A 20660-nucleotide genomic window follows, 5' to 3' on the forward strand; every position below is an offset into this window, starting at 1 on the left:
TATCCCTGCTCCCCAGTGATGGGGTAATGCAAAAGGGACAAGGCAGCCTGAGGATGGGAGAAGGCAGCTCATTTTTGTCTTAGAATCTCTCCTTGAGATAAAGTGCTTTCTTAGTAAATGGCCTTGCCTGGACTAACTTCTCAGTGCGTGACGACTACGGTGAGGAGCTAACCTCTCTCTCTGGATGTGCAGCACTTTGCTATACTGGCTCTGACGGGCTGCAACTCTGCTCCCAAGACCAAGGGAGCCTCTGAGGGTGCCCAGGAAGAGTAGGTCACAAACCAGTGACTTGTTCACTTTTGTCATCTGGGTGACGAAAGAGGGAACTCTAAACAGGTCTCTCCAATATAGGCAACTCCTCCCTACCCAGGATGGGAAATGCGGCAGGAAGAGGAGGTCACCTGTCTGTACCCACCTCTCACTCAGGGTGCCAGAAATGCCGCCCCTGGAGATCCACTCCTTCAGATCAACCACTGCCCCTTCCTGGGTCCTCTTAACAGTTAAGTGCCAGAAGGCTGATGTGGATATTAGTAGCTCCAAGGAGTGTGTTATCTGTTTTGGGCCCCGAGACCACTGTAAGAGGAGAAAAGGGAATGCCTGCTAGTCTCACCTTTCTCCTGGGTACCTAGGAGGCCAAGAGGCATTTTCAAGGCCCCTGTCCCTTCCTGAACCCAAAGGAGTGGCAGCCAGCACCAGAAGCTACCAAGCCTCTTCAAATTTGTTTTTATTTCCTAAGGAGTCAGGGCAGGGATGGGGAAGGGATCCATAACTTGGATTTCAGGAGGAGCCCAGGCCTCAGGAAAGAAAACCACTCCCCTGGCTCTCCCCTCCGCAGTCTGTCAGTAGGGATGATGCAGCGTGTGCTCCATGATGGTCCGAATGGCCATCCACGTCTCCTGGGCCGTGGGGATGATCTGCGTGGCTGGCAGCAGGAAGCCATAGCGCCCCGTGTCCCGGAGCTCGAAGCTGAAGGAGTACTTGATGCCACTGTCATAGGCCCAGTCAACTGTGATCCCGCTGGCCACATCTGGGGACAAAAGGGCAAAGAAATGCCCCCCAAAAGGAAGAACAGGGTGTGGTCACAAGGTACAGAGGCTTCCTGCAAAGACAGTGTGCCTTGGAGACCAAACCCCCACTCATCCCAGACCACACCAAGCTTCCTGGCCCAGGCTTCAACCTGGGCCACACCCTGCTCACCCAGTGCAGGCTCTGCTCTAGCAAAATGAAAGCTCCTGGAGGCCACCAGACTTGGGATATGTATGCCTAAGGGGCATCGCAGTGAGCCAGCCATCAGGGGCTGTGCACTAATGAACAGAGAAGTGGGTGCTGGGTCTAGGTACCACTATTCACCCTTGTACTCAGATGTGGAAATCGGCTCTGGCCCAGCCCCGCTGGATCTGTGGCACAGCCCTATGGCCAACCAGGCCTGCCAGCCAGCAGAGCCTGCATCTGCCTGAGCCCAGGTGGATGTGGCGCCCGCAGGAGCAGCAGCCAGGGGACGGCTCACTCACAGAGGGTGGTACTGATGCTGCCGTAAATGTACTCGATCCCATGAACCTCATACAGGGCCTGCACTGCATCCTTGGCGAGATGGTACTGCAAGATTCAATCCAGGGAGTGAGAGGCAGTGGGTCCCCACTCCCCTATACCCTCACCAGCTTCTGCAAACCAAGGACTTAGGAGTCTTGGAAGTCGAATGTGTAGATGGCTCTTGCAGGAAGGAAGCACAGCATCTCCAGCTGTGAACTGGATCACATGTGAGAACAAGCCCCTCACCCCCACCCTGCTCCCTACCAGGGGGCCAGTTGAGAGTCTGCGGGATGCCTCCCCCAAGCCCTAAGTAGCCAATCTTACCAACTCCTCCTGGTTTGAAACAGGCTCCAGAGAGTGGCCATACGGGTACATGAGCATCTGAGAGTAGCTGTGGATGGAGATCAGAGCCTTGACGTTCCCATGGGACATGATAAAGTCCACGACAGCAGCCACTTCTGGCTCTGACTGAGGGGAGGGCCCATGATAAGTCTCTGAGCAGGGGTTGTTGTTAGAACCGTTTCCTGGAAGTAGAATAAAGACACCCACAGGGTTCAAATTCCCAGGCGTGGGAAAGACTCTCACAAAATATTCTGTATTCCTCTCTAATCCTAGTCTTCTTTACAGTTTGGTTGAGATCATGTGGCTACTTTTGACCAATGAGAACGTGAGCAGTAATGATGGGTCACCTCTAGTTTGAGGCTAAGAGCAAGTATGACTTCTTGATACTCTTCTGTGTCATTAAAGCAAAAAAAAACAAAAAACAAACAAACAAAAAAAACCCTCTAAATGGAGAAGTGTCCTAGATCTCTCTGTCACCAATGGAAGACAGCTATCAAGGAGGGTCACCTACCCATAGTGGACTTTACGTACATGAAAAATAAATTCTTTACTGTGTTAGGCCACTGAGTCTTGGAGGGATGCTTGTTACTGCTACATACCCTGGTCTAATCCATCAGAGGAGTGTTGCCACACCACAACTCAGCAACTCTGTGCCCTGCAGAGTGCTCCCTTAGCTTGTCTTTTGGTTAAGTCCTGACTGTGGTTCCATTAGAAAGTCAGGCCTGCCTCAGCAGTTGCTGCTAGGTCTCCAACCTGGCTTCCCCTAAGAGCAGTGACCCCTGTGAGCTGACCCTTCTCTGCCGACCCTCCGCTTCCATGGGGAAGGCTTGGGTCAGTTGAGTGCTCAGATATAGTGTCTGCACAAGCTGTGCCAACCCAAGGGCAGGCAGCATGGACTTGGAGCTGGGAAAAGAGAGAATAGATCACCATAGTTGCCCAAGACTGCTCTGGGAAGCACAGATGCAAAAAATCCTTGAAAATTCTTCTGAATGGGTACCTAAGTCGGAAGGAGGGCAAAGAGTAACTGTTCCTCTACTTTGCTCACAAACTTAATTTGTTCCCATCTCCTACTAGATTCTTTGCTCCTCATCTCTTTTCTTCCTCTCCTGTTTTCCTCTCTTCCCCAGTGGCCAGTTGGTAGAGGGCTAGGCTGGGCTGGTCAAGATTTGGGGGTCAGGAACACATGAAAGGAGCATCCCAGGCCCTGCTCTCACTTCTCCCTGAAATGACTGCACAGAAGCCCGGTCAGAAGCCAGGGGCTGCCCAACTTCTGAAGCCTCCTGAGGATGCCAGAGCAGCCCCCTGACCCCCAGGGCAATGAGCTGGCTGCAGACCTAGGTGGCTGGCCCATGGACTGGTTCAGATGTTGTCCTAGGACTGCAGCAAACAGGTCCTCCCCAAGGGTGCAGGTGAGGGCGGTATAGGTGGGAAGGATGATCTACAGATTACTCATTATGCAGAAATCAAATTAAGGCAATAATAAAGTTATAAACAAAATCTTCCCGCCTGAGTCACTAGGCAGATACTCGCTATTTCTGGCCACAGGCAGGCCCAGAGGCAATTCTGTCACCTGGAAGCGCATCCCCTCTTGGTCTGCACAACCTCACCGGGGGTGAGGACTGACCCTGGTTGGAAGGGGGTATGCCTGCAGGGAATGAAGGGGTAGGAGCAGCCTGGTGGGCTGGAGCTGGCCCAGCTAACAGCGGCCCTGTTTGTTGTGTCTGCTGGGAGCTTCTGCACCTGCTACACTTGATGAATGACAAATAGCAACAGATGAGCAGAGCGGGGGAGGCTGCAAGCTTTGTCTGCTTTTGCAGCCCACGCATGGAAAGCGGTTCCCCTGCCAACGACCAGGTGGCTTTGCCCAAATATGGAGAAACACTTCAGGCCATTAGTTCTGGTTTGAGCTAAGCAGAATAAACTAATCTTCCCCTGACCAAATGGGAATTAGCTGCCTGCCTCTCTCTGACGTTCACAAAGTCCTCCGAGCCTGCCTGTTTCACAAGTACCTGCTAATGGATTCATTAGCTATTTATTTTTCCTTCTCAAAAATGTAATTTGTAGCAAGGGGAACTCGCTGGAAGGACACGGTAAATTATTAAAAGCAGTAATCTTTGGGCAGTGGGATTATGGGAGCTTTTTGTCCCCTCTGGGCTTTTTTTTTTTTTTCCACTTTTTTTTCCACATTGTGTATATACTGATTTTTTTCCCCCCTGTGGTGAAACCCACAAAAGATATTTTCTTTAAGAGGTAATTCGTCTTTCTTCTAGCCAGTCTGTCTCAGGGTAGATAGGCACTCACTTCAGCCAGTTCTAAGGGGCCCATGTGGATGCTTTCTTGGGACAAATGTCTGGTTATTTGGAGATGGAAATGCCTAATTTTACACAGCTGTGTTTCCTTACACAAGCAGTTACAAGTACAACCCAGATTCTCAGGCAACCCCTACACTGTGGGCTGATTGGCTTTGCTCTGTAGACTTCAGAGCTATCCTTATTTTCAAAGAATGGATTCAAAGAAGCCAGATTTTCGAAACAATGGGCATCTGGATCTAGAACGTTCTGCCTTGTTGGATTAGCCAACAAACAGGTCTGCAGATTTGTTTTTCAATAGCACTGTCTCCTGTGGAGCTAAACTCTGACTCCTGGTATAGTGTGGCAGCCACATCTAGAGGCCAAGGGCTATGCCTATTCAACCCTCTGCTTTGGAGACTGTCCTGGTTAGACCCAGCATCCCACCCATCAAGCTGCTGCATTCCCAGGGTTCACATACTGGTCTCTGTTTCAGTTTCCCCATGTGGTCCTCACGCCCCTGGCATGGCAAGGGAGACAATAAGGAAGAACACCAAGGGAACTCAGGAGGAAGATGCCCACTCCTCCCTAGGATCACAGGGCCCTGTGGATACACAACAGCCGAGGGTCACAAAGTAATTGGACCAAAAATAAAAGCCAGGCTTAAGTCAGTGTTGATGATAAGAAACTAGCTTATTCTATATTTAAACCTTTGTCCCGGCCTCCCCAGAGGGCAAAATTCGGGTCACAGTTCTCAAGGAATGAGTTTTGAGACATTTTCCTGTGGCGTGCTCCCTTCAAGGAAGGGCTAGAGATATTCAGGGGGCACCATAAATCCTGGGTTTTAAATAACAAGCAAGACTACTTTGGACCTCCTTAAGCCTTTCTCTGCCATATTTAGGATCGGATCCTTGCAGTTAGTCCCCATTCAAGGAGCTGTTTCCCACGAAGGCTTAGCATATGTATACATTTAACAGACATATGCAACCTCTCCCCATATATCACAGCCAGTCCTAGGCATGTGCCCGCCTGTCCCTGGCCATGACTCACTCGCATTAGCTAAGTGCTCTGCCTCCCCGGTTATGCGTCAACATAATCTGTGTGGGAGATGTGCCAAGGACCAAGTTCTCCCCAGCCCTGCCCTTGGGGTGCAGCAGACTGAGGTACCTCCAAAGCCTGACTTCCAGTTCCGGTTAAGATCCACACCAATGCAGAAGGTTCCCGGTCTGCTGGACTTGTTCTTCCGCCACAAGCGGTTCTGAAAAAGTGCAGGGCAGGTGACTGAGCCCTTTCTGGGTGGGAGCCTCTGACATCCTCGTCTAGGAAGCAGGTCTGGTGGGACAGGGAGGGATGAAAGGAAGGAATCTCTAGGGCAGGATGGGGCTGGCATACTGAGCCACGGCTGCAGATCAAATGCTTTCTGGTTAAAGCTGGGGTACGGCGAGAGGCGTAAGCACAGCCAAATAACAGTGGACTTCCCTGGACAGTTGGAGGGCAACAGTTGCAACCACAGCACCTGAGCAGCCCGCCTGCCTCACGGAGACTCTGCAAGGAGCTCCCAAAGGCTCTGTCCCCAGGGAACCTCAGCAGAGCATCCCAAAGCCACTGTGACCTTTCTTTCCTCCATTACCCCCAGAGCTGACCCCTGATTCCTAAGCCCCTCCCTCTCAGGTGCTCTCACCATACTGTGGGTATAAGCAAACCCATCAGGATTAGAGACAATCTCCAGGAAGACGTCCATGGCGTTCAGTACATCTGTTACGATGCGGTCTTTGCCATATTCACTGACAATCTGTAAGAAAGGGCCGAGTAGGTACAGACTGAGAGACAGGAGGTCCTGGCGGGCTCTCCTCCAGAGTAGAGCAGGACATTGGTACAGCCACTGGCTACAGGCAGGGATGGCATCAGGTCATCAGGTTCATCCTTGTGCAGAACCGAAGGCTTGGATTTTCAACAACTAGAAGGTGGGGGCTCTGGGCTGCAAATGGCCAGAGCACATGGCAGCTGTTCCACAGGGCAGGTGTGCAGAAAGCACCCCAAGTCAGATGAACCAAGTAAGTTTTCAACTGGAGGTGCCCTTAAATAGTTGAGCAGCTCCAACCCTCCACCCCATCCCAGCCCCTACGGTCCATGCTGACCTTCCTGGCAATCCAGATGCCGGTGGCATGGGTGATCCACTCCCGGGAATGGATTCCAGAATCAATCCAGATGGCCGGACGCCGAGAACCTCCAGTGCTGAACTGGGGAAAAGCACCAGGCCCCACACAAGTTTGAACCACAACAGCTACAGGGCTGTCCCCAGACTGCCTAGAAGGAGGCCCCAGATGTATCTTTAGTGCCTGGGGTGGCTCCCTGTTCCTGAGAGGGGGGTTATATGTGTGGGTTCATGTGTAGGAGCCCATGGAAAGTGCACACATGTGGGGACCTTGGCAACATAGTGATGCTCTTGAGGGGCAAAGTGATCTAGTTAGAAGCACAGAATTGCCCAGGTCTGCAAGTGTTTTAGACTAGTGCTTCGCAAACTTTCAAGGGCACGTGAATCCTCCAGGAATGTTACTAAAATTCAGATTCTGATGCAATAGATCTGGAAGGTGAGGTTGGTAATTTCTAACAAACTCAGAAATGCTGTTCCTGTGGGTCCAGGGACCACCCTGAGTAGCAAGAGCTTAGACAACATTAAAGAGAGAACACAGGCAGCCCTTATGAGAAATCAAAGCAGGCACAGGTGAAGTCAAGTCCCACATTAGCCGAGGCCAAATGACCCTTCAGAAGAGTCCCCCAGGGCACTTCTGAGGACAGCTGAGTCTGTCTTCTCTGAGAGCTGCGTGTCAAATGACCTGCGAGGTCCACGCTCTCGAGTGCCCTCAGAGCACATACAAAGAATTGTTTTCCAGTATGCTTCAAACTTCCACCTCTCCTGCCACCTCCATGGCCAAGGGCACTGCTGCCGCCAAGTTTACTGGAACCCTGTTTCCAGTGGGCTCTGTGAAGGGCTAGAAGGTCTCCTCATAGATTCAGGCCTATCCATGGGGCTGCCTAAGCCAGAGGGCCTCAGTCATTTGTAAATGAGGCCTCTGTGTACCTCTTTTCCCATTGACCAGATGAAGCAGCTGAGTTAACAGGAAGAATGCTGATTCACTCATACTCACATCCCAAGTTCAAGCTGATGACTGCCATTCTGCAGTTCCATCTCCTTAACAAACCTTCCACCAGATTCCTGACCCAGAATGTGCCCAGGTCACTGCACTGCCAACTGTCCACACCTACAAGGGGTGGGTCCCTGAACATCACCATCCCAAAGCTTGTGCATCACCTCAGGACACGAGTGTACACATCTCTCTCCCTAAACGGACTGGCTGACTCCCCACCCAGCCACAACCCCACATGAGCTCAGTCTTATGCCTGAGGCACTCACTGTACAGTCTAGCGGTCAACACTCCCAGCTTTTACCTTCAGAACAAGGATGGACCGATTTTCAAAGCTGTGGCCAATCTGAAGTTTTGAGACAATATCTGAATGCTCAGTTACAAAGTTGTCAATCCAGGTATAGATCTGAAAGGAAAGAAGTTTCTCAGATGGGCAGTTAAGCAGGGAGGGAGCAAACCCCAGGGTCTCTCTGAATATTCTCCTTCCCTGATCCTACCACCCTCTTTAATGGTTTCCCACCTCCCTTGAGGATCTAAAAGAACTGCAAAAACCAAAGACTACCTCCAGGTCTAAGGCAGGAGCTGTGGTCAGCCTGGATTCCCAGACTTTTCACCTCCGTGCAGTGCTATGCCTTTGCCTGGAAGAGCAGCATGTGCTGAGCCAACTCAGCCCCCTAGGGTTAGCCTGCAAGGCTCTCTCTGGTTGGAAGTTTCTCTTGCTTCCATTTTATTGGCTCCTTCCATCCACTTACAGATCTCATAGATCTTGCAGTGTTGTTTTTAGTCATCCTGCCCCTTTTATATTCTAAGCTTCTTGAAGGCAGGATTATTTATCTCAGACATCAATAACTTTCTCCCAGTGTCTGCTCTACACTCTCTAGGCATCAGCTCACAGTCTCCTATCTCCCCAGAGCCCTGAGTCTGGACAACCCGAGGGTCCAAGAGGACAGCAGAGTCTGGAGCCTGACGGGGCAGACCCACCTCCTCCAGAGTGTGGTAAGAGGAGTAACTGAAGCTACTGGTGCTTCGCTCCAACCGGCGGGATTTCGCCATGGCTTCTCTCTCCTCATCCAGCAGCACCTGGGAGGCAGAAGCACATATTGGAAGGGAAGGCGAGGCTGGGCCAGGCATGTCACTTCTGGGCCCTGCCTCAGCTGGCTGCACAAAGATAGCGTTGACATAGCAGAATGAGCCAGAATGAGTGTGAGCTGTGCAATAGGAGATGCCAGGTTGCTGGGTGATTCTTCTGCTTGGCAAGCTGGCATTCATCCTGCCTTTTCCCAAATGAGCATGGGTCAAGGAGTCTACAGAATGTGGTCCTAAGTCTGCCACTGCCACTGACTTGCTGTGGAACCTTAACCTTGGTTTCCTCAGCTTGAAAATCGAGACTTGCCTTGCCCATTTCAATAGGCTAAAATGTAATAACAGATACCAAAGTGCTTTGGAAAATATGCTCATGGGTGGCTGCCAACATTGCTTTTGCCCTCTGTGAACACTCTGTTGAGCGAAAGCCCAAGCTGAACTATGTACACTGACCCCTTGGAGAGCTGAGGGCTCACCTGGCCCACATCATGAACTCGACTCCAGGAAGCAGCCCTGACAGTTGACGTCCAAGCCATTTGAGAAACCTGTCCAAATCACTTTACCTAATGTGCCAACAGTCTTTCACTCACCATTTTAACTGCCTGTTAAACACAAGTACAGATGAGCCAAAGCAGCATCCTTACTTGAGTGGCAATTGGGAGCTGGCTCTCAGTCCTTCTGTGGTACTTTGAATTGACCTCCCACATCATCCTGGGGCATTTTCCCCACTTTTGGAGTCAGTGAAATGGGTAGGTGCCCTTCATCCTAAACTCATACCCTTACATTGTCACCCAGGGACGAAGACACCCCAGGACTCAGCAATGACTACAGCATGGGAGGGGTCTGGGCCTCTTTGCAACAAAAGGGAAAGCAAAGGCCCTCAACCCAAAGTCACCCTGGTTTGCCCCTCTGTGGTTGTTGTTTAGTCACGTCAGGCTCAGTCATGTCTGACTCTTTGCGACCCCATGGACTGTAGCCCACCATGCTTCTGGGTCCACAGGATGTCCCAGGCAAGAACAGTGGAGTGGGTTGCCATTTTCTTCTCCAGGGGAACTTCTACACCCAAGGATTGAACCTGTGTCTCCTGCAATGGCAGGCGGATTCTTTACCACTGAGTCACTGGGAAAGTCCATGCACCTCTGGGTCACAAGTAAATCCTGATGATGCCTTGCTTCAGGCCAGGGCCTTTTAGTTTACCAAGCATCTTAATACCCATCATCTCAGTTCATCTTATGACCTGATGACAGGACAAGAATTAACTATTCATGTTTTAGAGATAAAGCAAATTTGAGAGATAAACAGACTTAACAGCAAAGCTAACAAGGGACAGAGACGAGATAAAAATCCAGATACCCTAGTTTCTAGCACTATGTCCCTTAAGGCCAGCTAGCTAGCAAAATTAAAGGCAAATAAGAATCACACACACACACACACACACATCTATGTATCTGTGTGTATGTGTATACATAGAGGGAGAAAGAGAAAGCACATGTATAAAATATTAACAACAGGTGAAAAGCCCATCATACTATTCTTATAATTTAAAACTGCTTTAAAATAATAAAAAGGCAATACCCCAAGCATAGGAAAACAAGACAGTAAAATGCCAAAAAAATTTACCCAAATGTTAACATGACTGTTAGGATAGAAAGCTTGTGATTTTAAGCAATTTTTCCTTTTCTCTATTTTTACATTTTTCTCAGCATGCTCATATTACTTCAATAAGTAAAATCTTCTGAATGAATAAATACAAAAACAAAGGCAAAAATGCCCCCAATGTCTGAAAATGAAGGAGCAGCCATCCATGGAGTCTCCTGTCCCAGGGCTAGAAGACAGCCCCTCTCCATCCCCACCTGCTGAGGCCGAGGTCACTGCCGGGTGACACTCTCACCCCATTCCCCCTGTCAACTTACTCACAAACCTCAAACCACAGATTTAAAAATGGGAGTGGAAATCAAAGCTTGGGGGCTCATTTCTTTTTGAGCACCAACTACACATGTGGCCTTTATAATGGTGACGTTTTCTAGCTAAACTGGCTGGGCTGGGGACATTCCCACTTGTGCAAAGCAGGGATTGCTGGTTTAGAGAGAGATGGCTGGAGGAGCCCCGATCTTCACTGACACAAGCACCATCCTGGGAAGTCCTAACAAAGGAAATTTGTCTTCTTCCCAGAAAATCGACAGAAATCTCAGCAGCCCCCATGACCGATGTGTGCCTGTCACCGTGGGCCAGGCATGACCAGCTGCAGTGAGCAGCTGCAGAAAGAGCAGGTCGGGCCGATGTACCCGGAGTCAAGGCCGGTTCTGTCCCATGCTGGTCCCACCACCATGAAGTTAAAGGACTAACTTCCTAGGGGTGGAGGTGGTGGGTGAAGATGGAGGAGAGAGAAGACAGGACTGGAGGACCCAGTTCTTTCTACACAGCCCAGGGACACCCACAGGAAGAGAGTTCACACAAGGTTGTCTTTTGTTCTACACAACAGCTTGGAAGCAAATGGGAAGTCGGCACCCAACTGCAAATAACTTTCCAAACACCCTCACAGCCTTGTGAATGGATGTGACACCCGCTTACAGATTGGAAATGCTCAGCCCTCACAGCTGGGCCCTGGATTCCAGGAACATGAATCTGTCCTGGCCTGAAAAATACACAGATGTTTGCTCCCTTCATAGGGCTGAGGTAAGGGAAGGAAGGGGACAAGAGATCTAAGAATGCAGTCTCATCTCACCACAGCCCTGTCAGGCTTCTTGGAGAAAAAAACAGATTCAGAAGTAAGCCATTTGCCTCCTGGAAGCCATAACCTGACAGAAAAAGTAGCACCTTGGTGTAAATTAATTTATGACAGGAGTAAGGAAGGATGGAGACATTAAGAAGTGCACCTCCAAGATGGGGGGGGGGTGCGGGGAGCAGACTGAGGGCCCCAAAGGTGAAGATGACACCTGAAAGGAACCTGCATTCACAGCTCTCTCCAACCACAGACGTGAAATGGAAGCAGCTCCCGGAAGCAGTGGGTGGGGCACAGGAGACGGCTCTAACACGGCTCTGTGAGGACGGCAGTCACTTCTCCTTACCCACCCCTGACCTCCTCTGCAGGCCTAACATCTCCAGTGGTAGCTGCATGTCCATGCCTATGCTGGGATGTGGGGCTGGGAGGGTACAGATCTGGGACTGTTAGAATGAACCCTTCAGAAGTCAAAACTGAACTGGGGCTTCACTATCCTAAAGGCAAAGTTAAAACACCATATGAACAACAGTGACACCCACTAAGGAGGCAGACGGCATAAGAGTAAAGAGTCCAGGGCCTGGAGTCAGGCTATCTCAGGTTAAATCCTTTGTTGTCACTGACGGGCAAATGACTAAGTTCTCTGTGCCTTGGTCTCCAAATTATGAATTTTTCTGAGCTTTCATAAAATGGAGGTCATGTTATCATGTACTTTCACACATACTTGAAGTGTTCTTGTGAGGATTAGAAGGGTGAATACATGTAAATTGCTTAGAACATTGCCTAGCATGCAGTAAATGCCAGCTATGATGACAAGGGACAACAACAGGATAACAGTAACTCTCGAGGTGACTCCAGGACTCCGAGGTGGAACAGGCATTACAGGGCACGACCAGGAAACCTGGGTTCCTACAGAAACCTGGTGTCTGTCAGATTTGGACAGTAAGTGGACCATTAGTGGTCACTCGGGTGAGTCAGGCAGTCCCTGCCCCTGCCCTCCGCAGGACCAACAGAAGGGCTGGCCCTTCTGTCCCTGTCTCCCCACCCCCTGGACCCTCCTCAACCCTCACCCCCAGGCAGCTAGCCTCTGCCTCTCCCTCAGCGGCTTGCCCATGATTCCTATCTTTCCTCACCTATTCCTGTGCTCCTCTCCTCTTTAGAGCTGCCACCCACCCCAACCCCGGCCAGCACAATTCCCACGTTTTAATCTCTTCTGTTCAGCAGACTGGACTTCCCAGGTGGTGCTAGTGGTAAAGAATCCAGCTGCCAGTGCAGGAGATATGAGGCTCAGGTTTGATCCCTGGGTTGGGAAGATCCCCTGGGGGAGGGCACAGCAACCCACTCCAGTACTCTTGCCTGGAGAATCCCACGGACAGAGGTGGGCTACAGTCCATGAGGTCACCAAGAGGCAGACATGACTGAAGCGACTTAGCATGCACACACATTCAGCAGAGTAATGTCTGTGATGCACACACTGGGCACTAAAGACACAACAGTCAACAAAAAGAAACTGCCTGCCCTCGTGGAGCCCTACAATCTGGTAGGGGAGACAGACGATAAACAAGACAAAGAAGTGAACCATATAGGATATTAGAAGGCCATAGGTGCCAAGAAGAAAAGTGAGGGAGGGAACTGGGGGAATGTGGGAGAAGGGTACAACTTAACATAAGGGGAAAAGTTGATATGTGAGTCAGGTTTTGAAAGCAGTGAGCCACCTGCTGATATTTGCAGAATCAGGATTCCAGCAATATAGGGCCAACAAGTGCAAAGGCCCTGAGATATAATCCTAGCCAAAGGCATTGAGGCAAGGATAGCTCAGGCAAGCTGGAGGAATGTCAAGAAGGTGATGGTGCCTGGAGCAGAGTAAGCAAGAGTCAGCAGTGCAGGGCAGCACGTGGATATGTAGAGCCTTACAGCAGTTTTAAGGACTTTGGCTTTTACTGTGAATGAAGTGGGGAGACATGGAGGGTTTTAAGCAGAGGACTGATATAACAGGACTTGCATTCTTTTAAAGAACACCTCTGACTGCTGTGTTGAGACTAGGCAATAAGGAGGCAAGGGTGGAATCATGGAGAACAGTTAGGAAACTACTAGAATAATCCAGGTGAGGGCTGATGGGGTATTGACCCATGGTGTTTGCACAGAATTTGCAAGATACATCTCTCTACATCTCACTATCAGAAGGGAGAACTGATAGGATATGCTAATTTGTCTGTGGGACAGACCACCTGACCTGCCTCTTGAGAAACCTATATGCAGGTCAGGAAGCAACAGTTAGAACTGGACATGGAACAACAGACTGGTTCCAAATAGGAAAAGGAGTATGTCAAGGCTGTATATTGTCATCCTGCTTATTTAACTTATATGCAGAGTACATCATGAGAAACGCTGGGCTGGATGAAGCACAAGCTGGAATCAAGATTGCTGGGAGAAATATCAAAAACCTCAGATATGCAGATGATACCACCCTTATGGCAGAAAGTGAAGAAGAACTAAAGAGCCTCTTAATGAAAGTGAAAGAAGAGTGAAAAAGTTGGCTTAAAGCTCAACATTCAGAAAACAAAGATCATGGCATCAGGTCCCATCACTTCATTGCAAATAGATGGGGCTAAAAGCTGGAAGCACGATGCACTCTCAGAGCTGACTGCTGAGGGAACCTGGGAGCTGTGTGACACTGTGTGTGACGCTGTGTGTGACAACTGGGGTGAAGGTAGCGGTGGACAGTTTACCCAAAAAGAGGGATGAAGATGGCATGTAGAGTCAACATTTCCCGGAGTTCTGCTCTTGGAATAAGAGGAGAAGCGGGGTGATAGCTGGAGGTTGGGGGAAGGGATCAAGAGAGGACCTTTTTAAGATGAGAGAAATAACTCTACATTTGTATGCTAATGGGAATGATCCAGGAGAGAGGGGAAAATTGGCCAAGCAGTATTTACACTAAATTGTATTTTACTCTAGAGCGTGCTCGGAGCATGGGTGATTTTTGTTTTCTCCTTTGTGCTTTCCCCTATTTTCCGAATTATCTACCATGAATATTTATTAATTTTGTAATCAGAAAAAAAGCCATTAAAATCCACAGAGCTGATTGCTCAAGTGAAGCCTTTCCATGGTGGCTCATCCCAGGGAGGAAAAAAAGAAAAAAGAAACCAAAGGGCTAAAAAGAATGAGGAGGTGAAGAAAAATTAAATGCAAATAGAGCTCACTCAAAATCAGATAATTTCTTTCCTGGCCCACTGCAATTTCCTCACCACCCTCCTGCCTGTCAGTCTCTCCCTGCTCCTGTCCCCAACTCAACACTGTCAACATTGTCACTGTCAGAAGGATTTTTCTTAAATGCAAATCTGATCGTGTCAGAGCCCTCCGAAGGCTCCCCCATGGTTTTCGGGATTTTCTCTCGACCTTTTCACCTGGTGGAGGGTGCCCTTTGTGCTCTGGTCTGGCCTCATTGCCAATCATGGGCCCCTTCCCCTCCCCGGCCCTCCCTTCTCCCGGCCCTCCCTTCTCCCGCTCTTCAGCCACATCGTAATTGCCGCCTTCTCAGAGCCTCAGAGCGACCATGCAGTGCCTCTTGTACCCGCTCCCATAGCAACCTGCTCCACTCCATCAGCGCATCATCCACTCCATTGTAATCACTGATTTACTCCCCTCCGCTTCCCCACCCCCACAGCACTCCAGCTCCCCTGGATACAGGGACTGGATTTCTTTATCTTTGTTTTTCCGGTACCTTGCCTAATACCCAGCACACAGTTGGCATCTCTGTATCTGTGGGTGGAATGAATGAGTCCACCTAGTCTATCTCAAGCATCTTTCTGATCACAAGACAGGAGGGAGTAGGGAGCACGTCCCTTCCTCAAAAATCTCCAGTATCTCTGGCCAAGGTGAAAGCTGGGATCAGGTTTTTCACACTTTCTCTCAGCCTGGTACTAACCAGCAAACACACCCTCTTTCCTTTCCTTCTCACAACCATTGAGTGAAGTAACATTTACTAGCGCTGTGCTGTGCTGAGTCACTCAGTCATGTCTGACTCTTTGCAGCCCCATGGACTGTAGCCCCCAGGCTCCTCTATCTATGGGATTGTCCAGGTAAGAATACTGGAGTGGGTTGCCATGCACTCCTCCAGGGGATCTTCCCAACCCAGGGATTGAACCCAGGTCTCCCACATTGCAGGCAGATTCTTTACTGTCTGAGCCACCAGGGAAGCCCAAGAATATTGGGGTGGGTAGCCTATCCCTTCTTCAAGGGGTCTTCCCGACCCAGGAATCGAACTGGGGTCTCCTGCATTGCAAGCGGATTCTTTTCAGCTGAGCTACCAGGGAAGCCATTTACTAAGTCCTACCTAAATGACAGGCCCTATGGCAGATGCTGGGGTATAAAGATAGATAAGGCAAATGATTCTATACCTTGAGGAGTTTCGGGAGGGGACTCTTGAGACAAAGACCAATATATTAATCAGGTCTCTCTGGGCACGCTTTTCCTGAACCTGCCAATAGAGCAATTCATTCAGCACACAGTTACTGAGGGTCCCGTGCAGGAGACACTACGCCAAACACTGGGGTGAGAAGATTCAGAAGACAGAAAGCAATCAGTCCTGTGCGTCAATAACTAAAACATGAGACTGGAGGCCAGCAACCTGAGTGGTGCAAACCCCTCCCCTTTTGTTAACACCTCTGAGTTTCCCTCCTCATGGACACCTTCCCCCATCATCACCACAAATCAACTCAACACAGCAGTCTCCCCCCAGCCCCAGCTTCCTGGAAGCCAAAACGTGATCTCAAGTACGACAATCAGAGCTTGATGCATTGCAGACAGAGCAAGTTGCTGGTGAAAATCCTGCCTGACTGGGTTAGCACCCAGAGTCCAGGGCACTCTACTGAGAGGCAGTGAAAAGCTCCCCTTTCCCTATCCTTAAAGGGAATCCAGGGCTGGGGGTGACAGGAGAGGACAGCCCCAGAGGAGCCAGTGATTCAGGGAGACTCCCAGGTGCCTCTGGGGCCACTCCTGATACACAGGAATCAACAGAAAAATTTTAGAGACCTCTTCGTATCTGTTTGCCAAATACTGCAGAGTCTCCAGGGCAGGGCAGATGCAGGGAAATGCAAACTTAGAAATCCAGGCACAGGCAAAAAATGAGAATTGAGCACTGAATTATTTGATGTGGTAGCCTCTCTTGTCTATGCGCATTTCCCCATTTTTGTTTGTGGGGGATTAAACTGGACAAAGAGCCTACTCTCGGATGTTGACCAGGAAACAGATGTGCCTGAGGAGGAGGAAAGGTCTTTGAATGGACCACAGTGCCCCAGCCCTGTCCTTGCATGAAAAGGAATGCACCTAATGTGTTTATCCCCTGGCAGGCGGTGAGTGTGTGCACTCTGAGGACTGTGCGTTCCCGCACTCAGAGCCCGTTGAGGAGACCAGCCGCAGCACAACATGGCTGGGCAGGAACCTGTGTGTATACAAATCTGCAGGTACGCAGCAGCATCTGCAGAGGGCTGCAGCCAGAGAGGTCTAACCAAGGGATGCCCCAGAAGAATCGTTTCAGGAAAGAGGCTCCTTGTGGGTATTCTGGAAGACAGATCAATTAAAACAGAATTTCATGATGTTCCGAAAAGATGCCATTAAGATGCAGCAACGAGTGAGGGTGGGGAAAGAATGGGATGCCTGGAATGAAGTCTCCCTTCGCCCTAACCAAGGGCAGGTCTGTAGTCACTTCTCCCAGAGTTGTTCTTCTGGGAGAGTCCTGCCCAGGAGAGACACCCGGTACTGAGAGCCAGCATTGGAGGCGGCAGGAAGGGAACCACAGCAGGGTTCACAGGAGCAGCTTCGCTCACCTCTTCCTGCTTCTCTGGAGTGAAGGAATTCCCTGCTATCGAACGGGTGAGACACACAGGGACAGGAAGGAGCAGTCAGAAAAGCAAAGAGAGCCGTCCAGAAGAGCCCTCCCTGCCCTCAGTGCCTAGGAGAGAGCTGAGCTGCCCCCTCCAGCCTCCCTTCTCCCTGTTTTCTCCTTTGCCATGAACTACAGATTCCTCCATAAGAGAACTCTTAAAAACACAACAAACTAGTGAATATAACAAAAGAGAAGCAGACTCACAGATCTAGAGAACAAACTGGTGGTTAGCTAGTGGGGTGCAAGGGGGCAAGACAGAGGCAGAGGAGTGGGGAGTATAGACTATGAGTGCGAGATAGGCCCTGCGATGTAGTGTACAAAGAATACAGCCAATACGTTTTGTAATAACTATAAGTGGAAAGCAACCTTTAAAACTATATGAAGTTAAAAAAATATTTTTTTCGTTGAAGAGGATTCCACAAGCTACCCTGACCTGTGAATTATGAACTCTTTCTTGGATTTTCCTTACATTTAAATTTTTTAGAAAGATCTTTCTTAGATTTAAATTTCCTTTGACTAGTGTGAGGTTTCATTCCTTTCCTGGAAGGTTCACAAAAATGCAGATGAAACTCCAGAAAGAAAACATCCATTTTAGCTTTGGGTATTTTTTTCTCCAGGTTGGGCCCAAACCTGCAAGAGATGTGAAGGTGAGACCCCCAACCTCAGTGTTGGGGCAGGACCTCACCTGGATGTCCTTTATCATGATGTTGTAAGCAAGGCCGTGAGACTCCAGGTAAGCTTTGATGTCTTTCAATTCGGAGAAGGGAACCCTCATGTCCACAGGGAGGCTGGGCCTGGCTGGGCCACGCCAGAAGTCCACCTGGATCACGAAGGAGAAAAGACAATAGGCCCGTGTGTCACACATCCTGCAGGCACCCAGAGAAGCGGTGATCTTCTCTCATACAGCTGAGAGGGCCCCGGTTCCCAAACGAAACCCTTAAGGCAGACCGGAAAGATGGAGACAAACAAAATCCCCAGGTCATGGAGTTTCCTTCCGTAACGCTAAGCACCTTTGTCTCCCAGCCTCACTCACTCCATGTAACTTCACCCAGATGCAAATAGCCCACAACAGTTTTCTAAAGGTGAGACAGCTGATCATCTGGGACATTCACATGGTCAAGAACATTAGGGAGAAGAGGGAGACATCACTGCCCCCAAGCCCCAGAGGGGTAGGAGAGGCCCAATCCGGAGCCCTGTGCTGTCCGATTTTCATTTTGTAAAATGGAGAGAATTATTGTAAAGTGTTCTGAGTCCTGGTTGATAGGGGCACTCACACAAATAGGATGGTGGGCGTTGGGGCACATCCAGAAATATCTGGTTGTTTCAACAGCCCTCAGACCAAACTCTTCTGTATTGAAGAAAACGTCTTGCCTAGTGGAATACTTGCGGAGGACACACATTCTCAGAAACCAGGGCTCAGGCTGAGGGACAAGCCCAAATAAAACAGGTTTGCCAAGCTAAGCCGTTTCAGTCGGGAAGCAGATGTGTCCAGTGCGTGTGGCATGGCATCCCACCCAAGACTCACATGCCTCTCGTGTGGCTTTAGGACCTTCCAGCTGTTTTCAGAGCAGCCCTCCCTTACAGGGCAGAGGGGAAAGCCAAGCAGGGCTGCCCCACTTTCTGGGCCAGTGTTCCCAGCCTCTCCTGAAGAAAAGCCTCGCTTGATTCTCCCCCCGTGCTGTCATCTCTGGCAGGCACACCCAGAGGGCCAGGTTTGGGGTGGAGGGAACGGGACAGGGAGCCGAGGGTACAGGCCGCTGTGAGGGAGGAGAGGACGTGGCCCTAAGCCCCGCGGATTCCTCACCTTCTGCGGCTTCAGGCCCTCCAGATCCCTGAGAAGTGAAAGCTGCTTCTCATTTTTAGCCAGGATTCGAAGAACCTGGTCACTGGAAAGACACAGAGGGGACCGAAGGGGCTTCTCAGAGGGGTTCCTGAAAGGCTGTGCCGCCTGGAGGATGCAGAGTGGAAAAGAGAACCTGGCGGGATAGCTGGAAGGCTAGAGGACCCCCGAGCAGAAGGACCTGCGCCTCTGGGGAGTTCCAACTCCTCTAGCCTGAGGCCAAGGGGTCTCTCCAGACCCAAAGACAGACCACCTGGGGACTCCATAAAGCCTGTCAGTGCTGCTGATGAACCCACTGCCAAGACAGGGCAAACAGGACGCCTAAGGAATGGTGGTGGAGAAGGGAGGAAGAAAAAAGAGGAAGGAGAGAAAGGGGTAGACACAGGGAGGCGAGGTACCGATAGTGGCCCCATGTACTCTTTATACAAGGGTCCAGGCTATGTCTGCCCCAACCCCGCTGCCTTCTCCCAAGAGCTGGAGGACATGGAAGAGATGAATCTCACCCTACCTCACGGGGGAAGCTGAGCCCCTCCCCGGGCCCCTGGAGGGGTGGGAGCCGGGGCAACTGAGCAGCCTGCGGTGCGGCCTCTGGGGTCTGAGCCCGGATGGCCATGGCTCCCTCCCTGGCCGGCTCTGATACCCTGGATGATGAACCCCCCTCTCCAAGCTTGCGTCTCCGCTTCTCCACTATGGAAATACTATGGAGTGCTCACTTTGCGGGGCCTTTGGAAGGCTGAGCAATCATGTCTGTAGAGGGCCTGGTATGTAATACTCATACTTAATTTCACTCAAAGGAGGACAATACCACACCCACACATTAGGAACACATAGTCTTTGGGGGTTATGACTTTTTTGAGAATCAGAGGAAAGTTATGAACACTGGAGAAAAAGTAGATACACACAAAATTTTACACATGGTTTCAGGGGATTCTTGGATTCTTGGGATTCACGCAGACTAAGAACTCTAGATTTGGGGAGGAATAATAAGACACCTGCGCATCCTGCCCTCACACGCGAAATTGGGAGGTGAAGGAGTAAGAAGTGGGTTCAGGATGGGAAATGAAATCCTGAATCCCTCTGCCCTTATCAGGTCCCACTGGGCCACCAAGTCACCCGGCTCCTGGCAATCCTCCCTCCCACTAAGGAGCAGCCACTCACCCTGTGAAATTCATCTGGCCCAAAGCTGCTGCCAGGATAAAGCTGCAGACCAGCAGTGTCCACCTGCTCACAGGGGACCTCTTGCGAACCACGCCTCCTCCAGGGGAACTCTGCATGCTTCTTCCTCCAGGCGAACTTCAGGGGTTTTCCCCGCACACAGGCGTGGGCAGGCCTCAGGCCAGCAGAGTACCTAAAAGCCCGCAGGCCCGGCAGAGGACGTGCGTTAGGCTCTCTCTGGGGAGACCCTGTGTGGGACTCCCACATGTCAGGCCTTCCAGAAGTGGGCGTCCCTCCCCACGTCTAGGCAAGTCCTCTCCTGGGAAGGTGCAGGGGACAGGGGTAGGGAAAGAGGAAGTCAAGGCCTTTAGCTGTTTTCCTTCCCAGAGGTTTACTGGGCCAGCCTCTCGTGAATATCGAATCCTCCATCTCCAGAGAAAGGCTGAGAGAAGTCATAGGCCCAAGGAAATCGCTCCTTTCCAGTCTCCTGCTAATCTCTTCTTTGTGCTCCTTCTCCCTCCCCATCCACTCACACATATGATCCTTGAACATAAGGGTGTGGAAGCCATTGAAACAACACTGGGTTTAGACACAGAGCTGGGTACTCACTTCCTGTCTAAAGGATCCGGGGCAACTGACCTAGTCTCTCTAAGTTTCAATTTACTCATCAGTC

At 50.4% G+C, this 20660-nt stretch overlaps 1 protein-coding gene across 2 annotated transcripts; it reads right to left on the reverse strand.

The window, feature by feature from the left end:
• CPA5 (carboxypeptidase A5) lies at window positions 707-20287 on the reverse strand. Of its 2 annotated transcripts, XM_013963503.2 has the most exons (11): window positions 19991-20287; window positions 18797-18878; window positions 17678-17812; window positions 8288-8386; window positions 7611-7712; window positions 6299-6400; window positions 5842-5952; window positions 5328-5418; window positions 1855-2054; window positions 1512-1596; window positions 707-1027 (listed from the first exon to the last, which is right to left on the reverse strand). In XM_013963503.2, the coding sequence occupies exons 1-11, from the start codon at window positions 20104-20106 to the stop codon at window positions 840-842; spliced, it is 1311 nt and encodes a 436-aa protein (XP_013818957.1). In that variant the 5' UTR covers window positions 20107-20287; the 3' UTR covers window positions 707-839. The 2 variants fall into 2 exon arrangements, with proteins under 2 accessions (XP_013818957.1, XP_017902414.1); XM_018046925.1 differs by lacking the exon at window positions 18797-18878 and having other exon boundaries at window positions 760-1027; window positions 19991-20269.

This window comes from Capra hircus, chromosome 4 (assembly GCF_001704415.2).
Source record: "Capra hircus breed San Clemente chromosome 4, ASM170441v1, whole genome shotgun sequence".
In the NCBI taxonomy this organism is placed as follows: domain Eukaryota; kingdom Metazoa; phylum Chordata; class Mammalia; order Artiodactyla; family Bovidae; genus Capra; species Capra hircus.

Excerpts from the sequence above, each read along its gene's own strand:
- CPA5 (XM_018046925.1), bottom strand. The coding sequence starts at position 20,254 with ATGTGGGAGTCCCACACAGGGTCTCCCCAGAGAGAGCCTAACGCACGT. Across the intron at positions 7,713-8,287 it reads CTTACCACACTCTGGAGGAG|ATCTATACCTGGATTGACAA; the intron begins GTGGGTCTGCCC and ends CTTTCCTTTCAG. Across the intron at positions 1,028-1,511 it reads CAGCATCAGTACCACCCTCT|ATGTGGCCAGCGGGATCACA; the intron begins GTGAGTGAGCCG and ends TTTTGTCCCCAG.